We start from the raw sequence: 16,650 nt of genomic DNA, 5'->3' as shown, positions 1-16,650 counted from the left end.
GCATAAAACAAAATTTTCATTTGTTAAAATATTAAGATTGCGACTACGGCAATTCGGTCAAAAGAGAATTATATTTCAAATACAAATTTCAGATAACATACGTTTGAGTAAAAATTCTTATATTACCTTCTTACATTAAATGCAACGAACATACATTACAATCAGAATTCTTAAATAGCAAAGTGTCTACAGAATCGGGATGATGAGCTAACCATTGGTCTGTTTTTTGTTCCTGCACTAGACTGAACTAGAACTCTCTTTCTCACTTTTTACAAATATCAAACATATACCTATCTCACTTTAAGTTCTAAAAGTGTACACTAGTTCAGCCACAGAAAACAGACCTCATATCTATCGAACAAAAGCTAATCACACACACATGAAAGAGTGGTTGCTATGTTCTAAACGAATTACTTTTGTTTCATGCACGCAAACTTTAGATTATAGAATAAAATAAATCTCTAGTAACGCTAATAACTTCAACACGACTATTTAAAAAATATATGGTTTAAATTACACAAGCCAACATCATTTACTACTGTTAAAAATCCCTAAATTTTAGCTTATTTTCACAAAAAATCTATTTTTCCCTATTTCATTTTTTTTCTTGTAATGCCTGGTTTATGCTTCGGTCTTAAGGTCTTAACCCTAAAATTCAGCCAATAGAGTTAAAATTTCGGTTAGAACTGGCAGCTTTATTGGTTGAATTTTAAGATCTTAGGATTAAGACCTGAAGCATAAACCAGGCATAATTCTCCTTAGGTTTAGGGAAATTCCCTAGCATCTGACAACACTGGTGTGACGTGACCATGGTGGAATACAAATTACAAAGTGAAGTTCTGATTGGCTACTACTTTCCACTTTTCCGTCGAGGTGTGAACCCGCCCTAAAGTTAACGTTCCATAAGAACGGAAATCTACTCAGCGGAATGGAACAGCAAGACCAATCACAACTCCGTAATCATTACTTTCCTTTCTATGATGCTTTCCTTCTGCAATTGTGATTGGTGTTTTGTTTCGCTAATAGTATTTCCGTTCCATGAGACACCGGCCTAATGGGACTAAACAACTAAGATTCTTTTTGTCGCTGAAACGGCTAATGCCTAATTTACACTAGGCGCGATGAGCGATGCGCGACGAGCGATAACCAATAAGAACTCTGCTTTACATCGTCGTGTGAGCTAAAGCAAAGCTTTTATTGGATATCGCTCATCGTTCATCGCCCATCGCTTCCAGTGTGAATTAGGCATAATTGGAGCATTGGAACGGCTCATGAAAATGTACTTTTAAGTAAATACAGAACTTAGGCCGGTATTCATAGTCAGTTCTTATTTCAAGACTGTCTTAAAATAAGTCTTGAAATAAGAACCGACTATGAATACCGGCCTTTGATTGGTTCGTAACATCTTAAGACGATCTTGAATATAAGAATTGACTATGAATACCGGCCTTAGCTTATATTCAATTTATTTCAATCCATTCTCATTATAAGATATGATCGAAAATCGACGTGTCTTTTTCGAAATGTAAGAAATAGACTCCAATTAACTTTATTTTTAAGTTATTTGTTTCTATGATAAGTGCTGATTAAAAATATAATAATATAGTTCGCATATAAATATATTAATAAATTAGTTATACTTTATTATATATTTTATGAAATTTCTTGGCACTATAAAATTAAATTACATTAAACAATAATACAAAATTATAGGATTTAATTAATAGGTATAATCAATATACAAATCTGTTTTTTCTCGGTATTTTCAGATAGAGCGTTGTTTACAAGTACATCACAATTGTTACATAAGAGCAAATTATTTTGATAATTTTATAGCTCTGTTGTAAAAATTAAGAAAAAAGTAACAGTTTTGTAAAAATATTTTCATAAAAGTGTATTTGCATTATCGTTGAATATACTGTATTATCAGGATTTTGACATCTTTATATATTCCTATTATTTTATTGATATATTTATGTATCTGGACATCTTGACTAGACTGTTCCTTGATGGCTAAAAAATTTTAAGAGAATTTTTTATGTGATATTCTATATCAAACACAAATGTCATCATATGTCAATATTACAGAAATAATATAAATTATTCAATGTATAACACTAAATATCCTGATATACATATATATTCATAATTAGATAAACTTGACATTATAAAAAGACAAACTTGATCGGTGGAAATGGAGATGATATCGAATTCTAATGTATCACTTCGCACGATGTCTGTATACATGTTCAAATACACAAATACAGTATTTATGTAAATACGATACAATATATACAATATACAGTGCATCACACTGAAGAAAAATGGTTATCCGAGTGATACATATTTAAGGAATAAAACAGAGGGAAGAGGGATGGTGAGGAGACATGATCGGGACATCTGGCTTACTCCTCCAAGTCCAGGTCCCCCAATTCTTCCTCCAAGCCCTCTAAGTCTTCTTCCACGAAGAGATTTTCATTAATGGCTACGGCAACCGCACCCTCATCTATAGTTGCTGCAATAGAAATTAAATATTAATTACTATAAATAATATATAGTGTAATAATAAATATTTTTATTGCCTTTGATAAAAATGTAAATTTTAGCAGAGATATTATTTACACACGGAGATATTTAATGACTGTACATAATTTATCTTATATAAGAATTTAAAATAACAAATTATTAATGATTTGTATACTTCTTAGTGTAAAGCATTTTATCAGAAAATTGTCATCAAACATATTAACGTTAATTAATATAATTTTAACCTGTAGTGTCTTTATTGCTATCAGTGGTATTGTTAGCCTTTAACCGATCTACAGATGCCACTGTGATACCATTAGTATCGATTTCGCTAGCTTCAAAAGCAAGGCGGTCTGTATCGAGTTCTTTATACTGTACATCTTCAGACTCATCTTCTTCGCGAACATAACTAGATATTGCTTCGTCTCCTTCATCATCAATACCTACATTTAAATAATGTTGATATTTAAATAGTTATTAAGCAATTAAATAATAAATTCTATATTGGCAAAATTTTAATAAGCTATAATGAGAACATACCATCGCCTGCTGCAAGATCTGGATTAAAGTAAAACATTTCTCTTCCTGATATACCGACTTGGCGACCAGCCTTATAATCACTTCGTTTCTTCTCTTCATCTTTGATCGCTTGTTCCTGTTTCTCTTTCAACTTTCTCTTCTTCCAAGCCAAAAATGTCTCTAGCGTTATTTTAGTCTGTCAAAAATTTTTATTTTATAAGAAATATAGTCTTACTGTTAGTATATATTATTAAGTACAAATTAGTTCGGTCCGTTTTCCTAAATTGGATTGCCTTCAAAGACTAGTCATTTTTTCGAGATGGAATTCGAAAATTGCCTGAGAGATGGGAAAAAGTAATAGCCAGTGATGGACAATACTTTAATTAATCTGTTCATTCATTTTGTTTTGAAATAAATGCATTTTTGAACACAAAAAACGGACCGAACTAATTTGTACACCTATATTATGTAAAATTTATTTTTTCTTATCTAAGAGTTTTACATATTTTATAATAGCATATTCATACCTGATTAGGTCCTAAATTGGCCCTTTCTGTTTCTATTAGATCTTCTAAGGAAATCTCGTCTTTTTTGTCTTCCTTTTTCTTATCTTTTTTCAAAACAAATCCAGGAGGTAAAGCATGCCTATAGATACATTTTTGACCAGATGGACATTCCCAAAACCAACCATATTTCGACTTCTCTACTGCTTCTAAGAAGTGTTTGCATATCTAGCGAAAAAGAAATATCTTGTTTCATTTTCCCATAAATTAAATAAACAGTTGATTTCTTATAGTTAAATTATTATAATACTATTCATATAGCTTACAATATCAGTAGTTGGACGACTGCCACTGCCATGTTTCTTTTCCACAACCTCTTTCAGTTTATCCTCATCCCACTTATCCATTGTATCAGTCTCCTTATCATCATCTCTCATATCACAATATAAAGATCGTTTTTCTGCTTTCCGCTCAATACTCAAATCGTGTGAAAATTTACACTTATCTCCTTTTGTACATTGTCCTTGCTTGAAAAACGCACACACAACAGATTTGGGATCTATGCCTGCAAAAATTATTTTGTTGTATTTTTTTATTTAAAGATCCATTTAATATTTGTTAGTTTTCTATTATTGTCAATGTATTCAGTACCTTTATCAATCTTTTGTATTTGAACAGGTTTAAAGATAAGAGCTAATTCCTTTTGCTCCTTTAGCTTCTTCTCTTTCTCCAACTTTTTAGTATTGGGATCCTCGATTTTGCGGGGATTTACACCACCAGATTTTACTTGCTTTTCAACTTGCTGAATAAACTTCTGTTGCTTGGCACCCTTCTTGTTTTTTATACCAAACGTTTTATCCTTAAAAGAGAAAAAAGGTTTAGATTTTAGATGAGTCAGGTCTGATATATAAGTACATGTTAAAAAATATACATAGCATAAATTTATTAATTTCATATATTTATCTAAAAAACATGTGGAATCTCAATGTTTTTGGTTAAACACAAAGATATGTCTCTTACCTCGATAACTTTTTCCTTTTTCTTTTGTTCTGCTTTTTTGCTCGGGGCTGGCGCCTTTTTCGGTGGCATTCTGTCAACTCGAACACCTCACCTCGGCGACAGAGGATGCCTAAAAGCGTCCAAGAAATTTCAACAACTCCGCTGTCTTCACAGTTTCTTCCGAATGTACTGTACTGAAATCACAGCCGCAATCATCACGTTATTTTAAATCAAAATGACAACCTTTGCGTAATAAAAGTTCCTAAAAAAAACAAAATTAATTATATTGCAATTATTATTTACATAATTAATTGTTAATATTATGGATAATTGAAGAACAAATATAAATTAATTATATTGCAATTATTATTTACATAATTAATTGTTAATATTATGGATAATTGAAGAATGTTACTTAAATAAAATGTTTTTTGCTAGATCGTCCTTTTGATTGTCAAATTAATCGTTTCCTTCTTCCAGTGACTTTTCGTTTCCATGTATGTAGGCGAAAGGCAAACTTGCAGCGATTGCTTGTGAACTGACTGATTTCACATCTTTCAGCGCCACGTTGTGCGAGATCACGCGAGCGAAATGCCCTTTCATTCGGCGCGATCTCAGTGAGCGTACGGAGTGAATGGTATAGAGGTTTGACATTCACGAGTTAATTAACGTTAAACTGAAGGCGCCGGAATGGCGAAATTCGACTTAACGTCTCGCATAGGTCAATACTTGGACCGCCACTTGGTGTTTCCTCTGCTAGAGTTCTTGTCGGCGAAGCAGGTATGGAGCGGTAACCGAGCGTCGTAACGTCGCTGCATCACTCGTGTTTTGGTTATGTCGCATATGCTGTATTACAGATTTACGATGAGGATGAGCTGTTACATGCGAAACTCGACATTCTCAGCAAGACGAATATGATTGACTACACCATTGACATCAGGAAGCAGCTTTATCCCAATGTGGAAGTACCAGAGGTGTGTTTCACTGTGTAACGTGTGTCACTGTTGCGCTGTTGCGAAAAGAACTTATTATGGATTCAGTTTACTGTCACAAATTCAGATTGTGCTTATTTCTTAGTATACACAATGGGTTATTTGTGTCTTATGTATTTTTTTCAATTTACTGTTACAGATTTAGATTGTATTTATTCCTTAGTATACATAATAGGATATTCGTATGTTCTACGTTTTTTTTTAAATATTAGGTGCATTTGACTATATATATATAATGAACTTTATTCTTTTTTTTAATTAATTTTATAAATACTTTCTAAAGATGTTGAAATGTATGTAAAAATTACTTAATAATTTTTGTATATTTGTAAAAATTAATCCAGACACAAACAATTATAGTAAAGAAACTCATGATTTTATTTAAGGATAAAATGATAGATATTAACATAGCGATGTTGCAGGAGATAAAATCCAGACGTGCTGATGTATTACAAGAGCTTGGCGTACTGCAAAATAATGTTTCAGTAGTGCTTGCTCTTATGAATAATGAAGAAATTATGAAGAAAATGGAAAATATGCGTGATTCCAAAGCACTTAATAATTATCTTACTCAAGAATCAGATGTAGGTAGAACAGTTATTACTATGTTAGATAATGAAATTTTTTATTTAAGTATTCCAACTCAATTTCTACAATTTGTATTAATTTAGTCTTAACTTGCATGTTATAGTTTAGGGTAGAAATGATGGACAGCTTTGTGAAGTTGGCAAAATATCGCTATGAGTGTGGCAATTATTCTGTTTCTACATCATATTTATATTTCTATATGCTGATTATGCCCCCTACCGATAAGGTATATAGTGCTAATTTTTATAAAATTATATAACTCAAGTGCAATATATTTTATGACATTATCTATTTTAATATTTTAATTTCTAGAACTATTTAAATGTTTTATGGGGAAAATTGGCATCAGAGATTCTTGTACAAAACTGGGAAACGGCATTGGAGGATGTGAATAAATTGCGAGAATACATCGACAGTAATGTTATCGGCAATTCGTTACAAGTATTACAGCAACGCACATGGCTCATTCACTGGAGTTTATTTGTGTTCTTTAATCATGTTAAAGGAAGAGATCTCATTATTGAAATGTTCCTCTATCGGCCACAGTATGTATAATTTGTTTTAAAAAAGTAAATCTTATATATTTGCATGAGATGTCCAGGATACCTCAGACGTATAAATTTACTAAATGTATGAATGTTATTTATACATACTACTATATTTAGTAGTTGTTTCACAACTACTAAATAAATGTTTTGTATTTTTTTTATTTGTAGGATATCTATAGAATATCAATTTTTATTTAATTATAAAACCATGAAAAACAAAGAACAGTGAAAATTGAAATATAATGTTTGGTTGTCATACAGAAATACTTTGTATAAGTATTGTAATTATGTACATTTAAAAAAAAACCACATTAATAATGTAATGTTAATATTTACAAAAATTACAAAATTATAACTTGTGTAATATATTTTTGCAGTTATTTAAATGCTATTCAAACAATGTGCCCACATATACTTCGTTACTTGGCAGCAGCAGTTATTGTCAATCGTTCTAGGCGGTCTATTCTGAAGGATCTCGTAAAAGTAATACAACAGGTCAGGTTTTAAAATCTATTGCTTTATAAGATATAAAGTAATTTAACTTAACTATCTCTTGAAAATCACAACCTTTATTTACACTCTTATTTCACAGCCAATTTATCTCCCATCTATTTCTACTATTTTAATTGCTCCTTACAGCTCAACTTATACTATTTTAACTACCTTACTCTCTGACTAGTCTCAACCTATACTTCACCTACATTACCTTTCTCATACTTAGCTCAAGCCTAATAGCGTTTTCTCTTGGCTGCACCAGTGCAACACTCAGCTGAACTTTTGCACTAGTTCATCTTTCTTCCTTTTCTTTCCAGGAGAAGGGAAAAGGAAAAAAGATGAACTGGTGCAATCACCCTACACTGGTGCAGCCAAGAGAAAACGCTATAAGTTTCTGATATCCTTTTTTTCTTTCTAATGTCACTCTATTCCTTAACTTTAATCCTTCTTCTTCTCTTCTTCCTTTTTTCTCTCTATCTTTCCAGAATCCCTTTAATATTTTTCGTTTTGTTTTGTCCAGATATCTCTTCTTTGCCTACTCCTAACTCCTCAAATCTACCTGTCACCTCTTTACATACTTTTACATAATGCTCTGTATTATCTGCATCTGTTCCACAAAAGATAAACATTTCCTCTTCCTCCCTTAACTAATATTTATTTTTCTTCTCTAAATTCTTATATTTTAACTTAAGTAACATCTCCTCTCCTCAGTATACTAATATTTTTTATATTATATTATTGAAATATTACATATATATCGCTAAAAATGTTATTTTTACATATATAGGAATCTTATACCTACCGAGATCCTATCACAGAATTTTTGGAACATTTATATGTTAATTTTGACTTTGATGGAGCTCGGCAGAAGTTGCAAGAGTGTCAGACTGTCGTCTTCAACGATTTTTTCCTAATCGCTCTACTGAATGAATTCGTGGAAAATGCACGGTTGATGATTTTCGAAACATTCTGCAGAATTCATCAATGCATTAGTATCCAGTATGTAATTTTTGTGTCATGATTATAAAAATAAGATTTGATTAGAGAGAGATTAATTTTTTTAAATTGATTATACATGCTTCAGAGTCATATTACACATACATATATATATATATACACACACACATACTTATATATTAATAATTTTTATATTATTTATAGAATGCTTGCGGAGAAATTAAATATGAAGGCGGAAGTTGCGGAGTGCTGGATTGTGAACTTAATTCGTAATGCACGTTTAGATGCTAAGATCGACAGCAAGTTGGGACATGTTGTAATGGGAGGACAGCCGGCGTCCCCATATCAACAATTGGTTGAGAAGATTGAGACTTTGAGTGTACGAAGCGAGGCATTAGAGAACCTAATTGAGAGAAAACTAAAAGCGAAGAATCAAGACCCAGTAAGTATAGTGTGGAACTAACAGAGGTCAGTATCATTCACAATCGTATTGCGCGTATAATATCATTTGGTTAATTTAACGCGTAAAACATTGCAGTAGGCATGAGAAAAATAAAAGTGAAGTAAAGTTATGCATATTATAAATTAATGTTAAATTTGTAATGGTATACATATATATCAATTTATATGTCTAATTATATAAATACAATTGCATGTGCAAAAGTTTTCAGCCAGTGACATTTTGTATTTTAATTTATCGTATGTAAAAAAAAAAAACCCGATAGAATTTTAATTATTATCAAATGTTAGTACAAGATTTCGTTATCATCTTGTACTAATACCCGATGACGATTAAAATTTTATCACAAGCTTTTTTTATAAATTAGAATACAAAATGTTATTGGCTGGAAATTTTTGCACGCCACTGTATATCTAATCCAATTTTTTTGTATGTCTTATATAATCTTTAATTTTTGTATCTCTAATATATTATTTTGATGTTTGTTCACACGCATACACATATTCATATTTATTGAATTTGTTGTTCTTGTCAATCACATTACAATTAAAATATTTGTTTCTTTTCATATTACTTTTACCATTACATGTAAAACTATTACAAAAGTGTGATGTTTTAAAATGTATTTTTCTTGCATATTAATTTTAAAAACAATTCACTTTTATTTTAGTATCACTCGTGGAACTTGGATTTCTGACAACTCGATGCAACGTGGAGGAGTAGTGCCCAAAAGAGATATACCACCTCCGATTATTAACAGTAATCAGACTTGTATCTTCCAAATGTAAAAAAAAATAATGCATAAGTGACATCATGAAACAGATGTACTTATTTTTATTCTCTGTCAGTATCTTGGAATTGTCAAACAATACTATAACAAATAATGAGCGACCAATAACATTTTATAAGAGAAAACATCGCATTTTTTTATTGTATACTACCCACAAAAAGTTTTCAGACATTGTCGTTTTTCATTATTTTAGAAGTAAAAAAAAGGTATTTAATTGTATTTGAAAAACAATTTGTGAATTATGATTGCATTTGTTCTGCAGTATGATAAAATCATTGATTTAGTTCACAATCAGTGCTGCGATAAGTTGAGCGGCTTAAAGTTTCAAAAATTTTACTACCATGTCCGAAACTTTTCGCGGTTAGTGTATATTTTATCCATAGCCTCATATACACTTAACATTTTTAGTTTAAAAACCTAGAAGTTATTATAAGGTTGTTCTATCGAGTACTCCGTCCTTGGTAATAAAAGGTATCGAAAAATATTTTATTCGAGGACTTTAGAAAGAACTGTTATTACAGTTTTATTAGTTACAGAATTTCGAAATTGGCATTTGATTGTAATAGTGTACAAAATAACGTACATAATAACTGAAAACATAGAATTATAACTATTTGTTATAAATATAATTACTATTATATAATAATCTTGTCTTAAATATTATTTAAGTATTACGATTATTAAGTACTACGATTGTTATACAATTATGTTATGAGATAATTTTACGTATTTTGAAGATTTATTATGAAAGTATAAAATTACATCCTGTGTATCCACCATGAGCAATACAATATGTTAGAATGTTTCTCCAATATGGATCTAAAACAAGTAATTTTGGATTTCCTAGGATAATAAGTAGAGCGCGAGCACGAGTAATTGCGACGTTGAGTCTATTGGGCGAAGCAATAAAACCTAAAGAGTGCTTGACGTCTTCATTAATTAAATTGTTGCACGATCTGACAGTCGAAATAATAATTATTTTTCTTTCTTGACCTTGGAATCCTTCCACAGTGCTAATTTTTGGTAACTTGAGATTTAACTCCATCAGCAGATCTCGGATTTGTATCACCTTGATAAAAATGGTTTTCATAGAAAAGGAAGAAATTGGCTTTTAATAAATTATAAAATTTTATTTAAAATACTTATACATACCTGTTTATGATAAGGAGTTACAATTCCTATGTCATCCGATTTAAGGCCATACTTATATAATTTCAACAAATAGAGATATACTTGTGCAGCTTCTTCGGGATTGTACCAGCTTGGACTATCAGAATCTTGGTAGTTCTCACCATTGGTTCCATGAAAGATTATAGCTGGTGGTGATCCCTCTTTCTCGGGCAGCTCTGCTCTTATCATTTCCAATAGTTTAGCTTCTTCACTATTATTAGACAACTAAATATAGCAAACAAATAAGTTATAATTAACTTATAGAATTAGTAACTTATAGATAAATCATGATTTATAGAAATTCAAATTCGACATAATAACAATAGTTATACACACTTGCGACTGTAACTCCGATTCATAAAACAGCATGTTTGGTAGATGCAGTATTTCTGGTAAGCTTCGATAGTTCATTACAAGTTTTGTTACGAGTCTGGGATCATAGCCGGTCTCGAATCCCTCAGGATCCCTCTGATAAGGAAATTGCTGTAAAAGTCTCGAAAGGAATGATACACCAAGTCCGAAAAAAGACGCCAAATTGCTGATCACCACAGGCCCAAGTTGCAGTGGATCGCCCGCGAGTATGACTTGACCATGATCAGAATGAATGAAATTTAAAGAAATCATGATCTCTGGCTCAGTCGCTTGACCCGCTTCGTCAATTAGAACATGTGAGAAATGACCACGGGGAAAACCCATATTGTGCAACATTCCTAATATGTTGCAAGTGCCGATAGTAATTCTATGACGACCCAATACGGACATGCTGCAATTCGTTTTCACTCCGTTTTCGTGATGATAGAAATTATCATTCAATTTTTCACCTAATTCTGCTGTAGCACAATAAGGTAATAGTTCCTCAGGTATAACATTACTATTCAAGCAATGGTAAGCAATTAATCGAACCTACGGCATATACATATAATAAATAAATACAGAGAAAATGGAGCTTTTTAATAATTTATATTTTTTATCCTTTTTATAATTCTTTATTAACAAATGTATTTATTAATAAATATATAAATTAAATAAAAATTTTGTCAAATTTTATGATAAATCAGAAACGCTGGTATAAATCATCAAAAAATCTAGAAAATGAAAACATACCAAATCGCCTGGTTTAAGTATATTACTGTCCAACAAGCGTTCCGCTATTAAGTTTGCCGAGCTGTTCGACGGTGTTGCTACGAGAAGTCTGCTTTCGGGAATTATGGTCAAAATTTGTAAGATCGTCTCGCATATAGTTACTGTCTTTCCTGTTCCAGGCGGGCCAAATATAACGTAAGGTAGTGGACGCGCTAATCCTAATATTATATTTCTCACAGCTTCTTTTTGATAATAATTTAGTTTTGTATTAAACCAATTTAATTTTCGTTTCTTTATTTCAGTAATATATGGTTTTAGTTCATTATTAATTTGAGTGATTGATCCATTTGGCGTTCTTAAAATTTTGGTGTTAGCAATGTTAGTTTTACTATTTTGGTTGGTACAATTTGTCAAATTCATTTTAAAATTCGGATTCATTTTTGTTTTAGATGACATTGTTTTTTTGAATGACGATTCAACTGATTCATTATGACAATCTTGTACATCAATGGGTTTCTCTTCGTTCTCATATTCTTCTAAATAGAACTGTGGTTCTTTTTGCACTACTTGAGTAGGAAATAAAAAATCAGGTCCAAGACGGTTGAGAGCTAAATTAATAGCATTGTGAGAACGTTGAATACAATTATTTGAGTACTTAAATGACACTTGACAATCCTCGCCATTGTATTCATAATGAAACTGTTTGTTAAATTTCATAAAGATCTCCTTGTTTTTGATTTTATGAATGTAGCCCTCATATTTTAGGTTTTCTATTACAAACATATAAAAATATATATATATATATATAATTATTAATATTTCAATGTGTATCGAAATTAGTTTAAAAACATTTTTATCTTTCAACAATATACATATGTTAAAGTAGCTATAAAAGTTTAGTAATGCACGATATTTATTGAAAGAAGCAAAGATATACTTGTGGCTGTAATTAGATATGTATTTCTGCGCGAATGCGTAGCATACAAGATTATGGCTTGTTCTCTTCCCACCGATTTGTATTACATTCTATCCAATAGTCATATCTATCCGCTCCTTCCAATAAATATCATGTATTGCTAAACTTTTAATAAATATCACGTATTGTAAAATTTCTATAGTAACTATGTATGTACATAATATAAAAATATATTTTTTAAAACTTTTTTTTAAGTATTACCTTTAGAACTATCCCACTGAAAAGATACTATGGCTTTATCGCCAATCATCAGGGAAGGTCGTTTTTCTACTAATCCTGGCACTTCAAGTGTAAGATAATCATCACATCGTCGTAGAATCGCACTTTTCATATCATATTTTTGTAAATACAACGTTACACCTATCTCTTCCAGATACAATAAAGCATGAAAACGTTCCTTATATGTCTCAAAGGAAAGCTCTTTTTGAAGACAAGGTATATGATCTCCAACAGCAATTTTGCTTTCTGTCATTGATAGTTTACTGTGCATAGTATCGTAAACTACATTCCAAATATGTCGCGGTATTTTAAAGATTCCATTGCGTACTTTGATAAATGCAGGCGGTTTGATTGATCTTACTCCAGGGATACATGTAGTTTCAATTAACTCATTCAAGTCGGGTAAATTATTTTTCTCTTCCTTTTGTTGAATAGATTCAGAATTCAACTTTTGTAAAATGTTCTTTATATTGATATTTATATGAAATATTCTAGCTATCTTGAAGTCTTTGAAATTAAAGATAAATAGTTCTTCTGATGTACCAACAAATTGTGCTTTGCATTTGAATGTATAAGCAATACTTTCCGAAGGATTTATTACTACGCTAATATTTGTATCTATCGATGACACTACTGATAACTGAGATGGAGTCGTCTGTGGCCCAAAGGAACCACTTTGCAATAAATGAGCATAACTGGCGTTATTTTGTATTGAAACCCTCAAAGTATCTTCTTCTCCTATGTTCAAATTGAATTTTAATTCGTTATCTATAACAATACCATATTTGTTTTTTAATAATTCTGTATCTAATACGGAAGAAAATGTATTTGTTATTGATTTAATACATTTATTTGGACCCTAAAATAAGAATACAATATTAGTATTCAGAAATTTATTACATAATATCAAAACATATAATAAATGAATTTTTACCTTTATTAATGGAATTACAGTCAACGATCTCCATTTGTACTGTCCTTGATCACTTTCTATGCTTTCGGTCACCACTTTGTCACCAATATAAGGAGTATAACCCATACCACATGTGCGCTTATAAAAAATCACATCCTTATTAATTACTCCCACCTCGTTCTGTGGATTATACTTTGATATCACACCACAGTTTAGTTGAGATCGTAATGGTTTAATTCTATTAATCTCCAAGATTTCGCCAATCCAATCTTTAGATTCATTGTCCAATTCGACTAAGCAGTCTATTGACAACCAATCACCAACTAGGGGAATGAAGTCAGATCGCACTTTGCTCAAGTCAATATAAAGATCATTCGGCTCAACAATGGCAATTCGGCCTTCACGTTTTATCACTTTGCCAACTAAGTTCCTTGATGTCGTATAATTGTGTACATTATGTTTTACAATAATGTTTTCATTATTCCAGGTGTTCATTACGCTGATAATTTTTTGTACTTTTGGCTTTGCATTTGGATCTCGTAGATATAGCAAGTAGTAAATTTCATCACCTACTTTAAGATTACTAGTCAAATCATCCATTTTTTCATATGTATAGGAATCATCTATGAGGATATAATCTGTAGTGACATAGGTAACACTTCCCGTCTTGTAGTAACATCCTTCTTCGTTTAGTGCTTCTTCTTTCTTTACAGTTTTGTCTGCGTTGGCCTCATTTGCGAGCTCTATACGACATATAACTTTATCTATGTCTTCCTCTTCACTCTTCTCTGCTTCTGTCTTCTTTGGATATACATAGCTTATAGCATACTGAATTCCACTATGCAATAATGATAACATCTTTAATTCCTCTGGCTCCTATCTAAGTACCTATAAACATGAAAGCAAGTTTAGATATTTAAAATGAGTATAATATCCATCATTTATCTTTGTCTAATATGATAAATAATAAAGAAGAAATGATTTCAAGAATCACAAGCATCAAATGAACATAACTTAGAAATACTTTCCAGCAAGAGGTATGCGATCATTTCTATTATATTGAGTTAGTACCATTTAAAGAGTGTTCCCTTATTCACTGAACATCTGTAGTATAGGGTCACTACCTATTTCATTTGAGTTTTTGTCGTATAACAAAAATGCACAAATGAAATAGTACCCTAAGTAATATAAATTTGTATAAGCTTGAACATTTGTATTTGCAGTAAATAATAGAATATAGTCAAAGCCTTAGTATCTAACGCAGTAACATAATATAATCAACTTTACAATAAAATAATATATACATAATGCATTTTAGGCTTTCACAGGCATTATTTTTAATTATACCAGAAAATTTGCAGATTATCACTGTGTTTTTATACATTGCTAATGCCAACGTTTCATGAACCTTGCTGTTCACTTCATCAAGGCAAGGAATACACTGATAGTGATATAAATGTAACACTGTTTTTATTGACTGTAATCTATACTTGATCTTTGAAATATTTATGTTTCTACTTCACTAATTTTTATGTATAACAGCATTTAGTACAGCAGCATTGATCTAGTATAATACAAGTGATGGCATTCGCTAATAGGCACAATATAACACAGGGAATCATTATATCTTATATAAAGATAAAATATTATATCATGTCTTGCTAAAAAGCATTTTAAGGAAGTACTTTTTTATCTAAATGATATAGAAATGTTTATGGAAAAAGCAGTCACCAACCAAGCAGTAAAGGAGAAATGAAAAATAGAGATGAAAGAAAAACATGATGTTTATACCGATCTATAGACTGATATCTCCACTCTGTCGCTTTAAGATAGTCTAATTCTTTTCGCAAGGATTGTACGCGCTTTGTATGAAGTTCCTTGAGAAATCGTTTACGCTGCTTCTGCTCTTGCAATTCAGATTTCATTTGATTTAGGATCTTGGATGTTTGAGTCGCGCTTGAGGTTAGCTCAGAGTCCTGGGATTCTGGCGTTCTCTGCCCCGTCGAATGTCCTAAAGTGCTCGTCGACAGGGTAGACGAATTCATAATTCGATCTACGAGTCCTACAACAGCCGATTACATACCATGACACTCGTACAATACTACTTATTATGACATTTTCGACCCGGTCCAGACTCCAGATGCCAACAAGGTTTAAGTACTCCAACCTGGGTTAAAAAGTACTTTGCTATTTGTGGACTTTACATGCTCTACCAATGGTAAGAGTAAGAAATTAACCAACCACAGTCGAATGTGAGAAGAAAATCGACTGTGATTGGTAAATTGTTTGCTCTCCCTCTTATAGTCCTTATCCACCCATTGGGTGCTCAATGAGCGGTCGTGCTTCTTGATGCATTTGTTGCAGAAGAATAATCTGGAATAATCTGAACACCGATGGACGTTTTGACACCGAATGTAATTAATAAAAAATAGGGAATGAGAATAAATTTTACCCTCGTAACTTGTTTTTAAGCCCGAATTATATTGCTTTTCACTCTCCAGCAATATAATTAAATTTTTCACTATTTTTCTTAGTTGTTTTACTTTAACAATAAACGATTTAAGTCAATTGAAAATTATAAGATCGATTACGTATATAAAAATCTTCAGCACTCTATAGTCTTAAATATTCCTAAAATGATATATAAATATTATTAAATAATTAAAATAAGTTATATTTCGAGAATAATACGTTTATGTATAACATATTTTTAATATTATGAGAATATATTGTATGGATGTTATATATATGTTCATTTATATATATAATATAATATCCTTGATATATTTTCTTTAATATATCTCTGAAATCTTATTAAAATATTTATTAATATTATTTTGATATTATTGGAATTTAAATTCATAATTACATAATAAAAAGGATCTTATTAGTCTATTCTGTACACGTCTCGT

The 16,650-nt window shown here is 31.1% G+C and overlaps 3 protein-coding genes across 5 annotated transcripts; 1 reads left to right on the top strand and 2 right to left on the bottom strand.

The window, feature by feature from the left end:
• Positions 1 to 2,279: 2,279 nt before the first annotated feature.
• Positions 2,280 to 4,746, bottom strand: LOC108782518 (zinc finger CCCH domain-containing protein 15 homolog). Its single transcript, XM_018550800.1, has 7 exons — positions 4,569 to 4,746; positions 4,200 to 4,407; positions 3,875 to 4,113; positions 3,573 to 3,776; positions 3,067 to 3,241; positions 2,772 to 2,969; positions 2,280 to 2,515 (listed from the first exon to the last, which is right to left on the bottom strand). Exons 1-7 carry the CDS (start codon positions 4,635 to 4,637, stop codon positions 2,406 to 2,408), a joined length of 1,203 nt encoding a protein of 400 aa, XP_018406302.1. The 5' UTR covers positions 4,638 to 4,746; the 3' UTR covers positions 2,280 to 2,405.
• A 379-nt stretch (positions 4,747 to 5,125) lies between these two features.
• Positions 5,126 to 9,519, top strand: eIF3e (eukaryotic translation initiation factor 3 subunit E). 2 transcript variants are annotated; one of them, XM_018550816.1, is made up of 9 exons: positions 5,126 to 5,327; positions 5,405 to 5,521; positions 5,962 to 6,123; positions 6,231 to 6,353; positions 6,440 to 6,672; positions 7,053 to 7,170; positions 7,958 to 8,169; positions 8,332 to 8,595; positions 9,258 to 9,519. In XM_018550816.1, exons 1-8 carry the CDS (start codon positions 5,238 to 5,240, stop codon positions 8,588 to 8,590), a joined length of 1,314 nt encoding a protein of 437 aa, XP_018406318.1. In that variant the 5' UTR covers positions 5,126 to 5,237; the 3' UTR covers positions 8,591 to 8,595; positions 9,258 to 9,519. The 2 variants fall into 2 exon arrangements, with proteins under 2 accessions (XP_018406318.1, XP_018406317.1); XM_018550815.1 differs by having other exon boundaries at positions 8,332 to 8,569; positions 9,258 to 9,518.
• Positions 9,520 to 10,055: 536 nt separating this feature from the next.
• On the bottom strand, positions 10,056 to 15,874 carry armi (probable RNA helicase armitage). 2 transcript variants are annotated; one of them, XM_018550813.1, is made up of 7 exons: positions 15,530 to 15,874; positions 13,760 to 14,626; positions 12,808 to 13,684; positions 11,652 to 12,400; positions 10,884 to 11,450; positions 10,530 to 10,772; positions 10,056 to 10,446 (listed from the first exon to the last, which is right to left on the bottom strand). In XM_018550813.1, exons 2-7 carry the CDS (start codon positions 14,594 to 14,596, stop codon positions 10,120 to 10,122), a joined length of 3,600 nt encoding a protein of 1,199 aa, XP_018406315.1. In that variant the 5' UTR covers positions 14,597 to 14,626; positions 15,530 to 15,874; the 3' UTR covers positions 10,056 to 10,119. The 2 variants fall into 2 exon arrangements, with proteins under 2 accessions (XP_018406315.1, XP_018406316.1); XM_018550814.1 differs by lacking the exon at positions 10,056 to 10,446 and having other exon boundaries at positions 10,715 to 10,758.
• Between the last annotated feature and the right edge of the window lie 776 nt (positions 15,875 to 16,650).

Source organism: Cyphomyrmex costatus, unplaced genomic scaffold (genome assembly GCF_001594065.2).
Source record: "Cyphomyrmex costatus isolate MS0001 unplaced genomic scaffold, Ccosl1.0 scaffold13, whole genome shotgun sequence".
Lineage (NCBI taxonomy): Eukaryota > Metazoa > Arthropoda > Insecta > Hymenoptera > Formicidae > Cyphomyrmex > Cyphomyrmex costatus.
The sequence above is the reverse complement of the archived record's forward strand: the minus strand, read 5'-3'. Positions and strand labels throughout refer to the sequence as shown.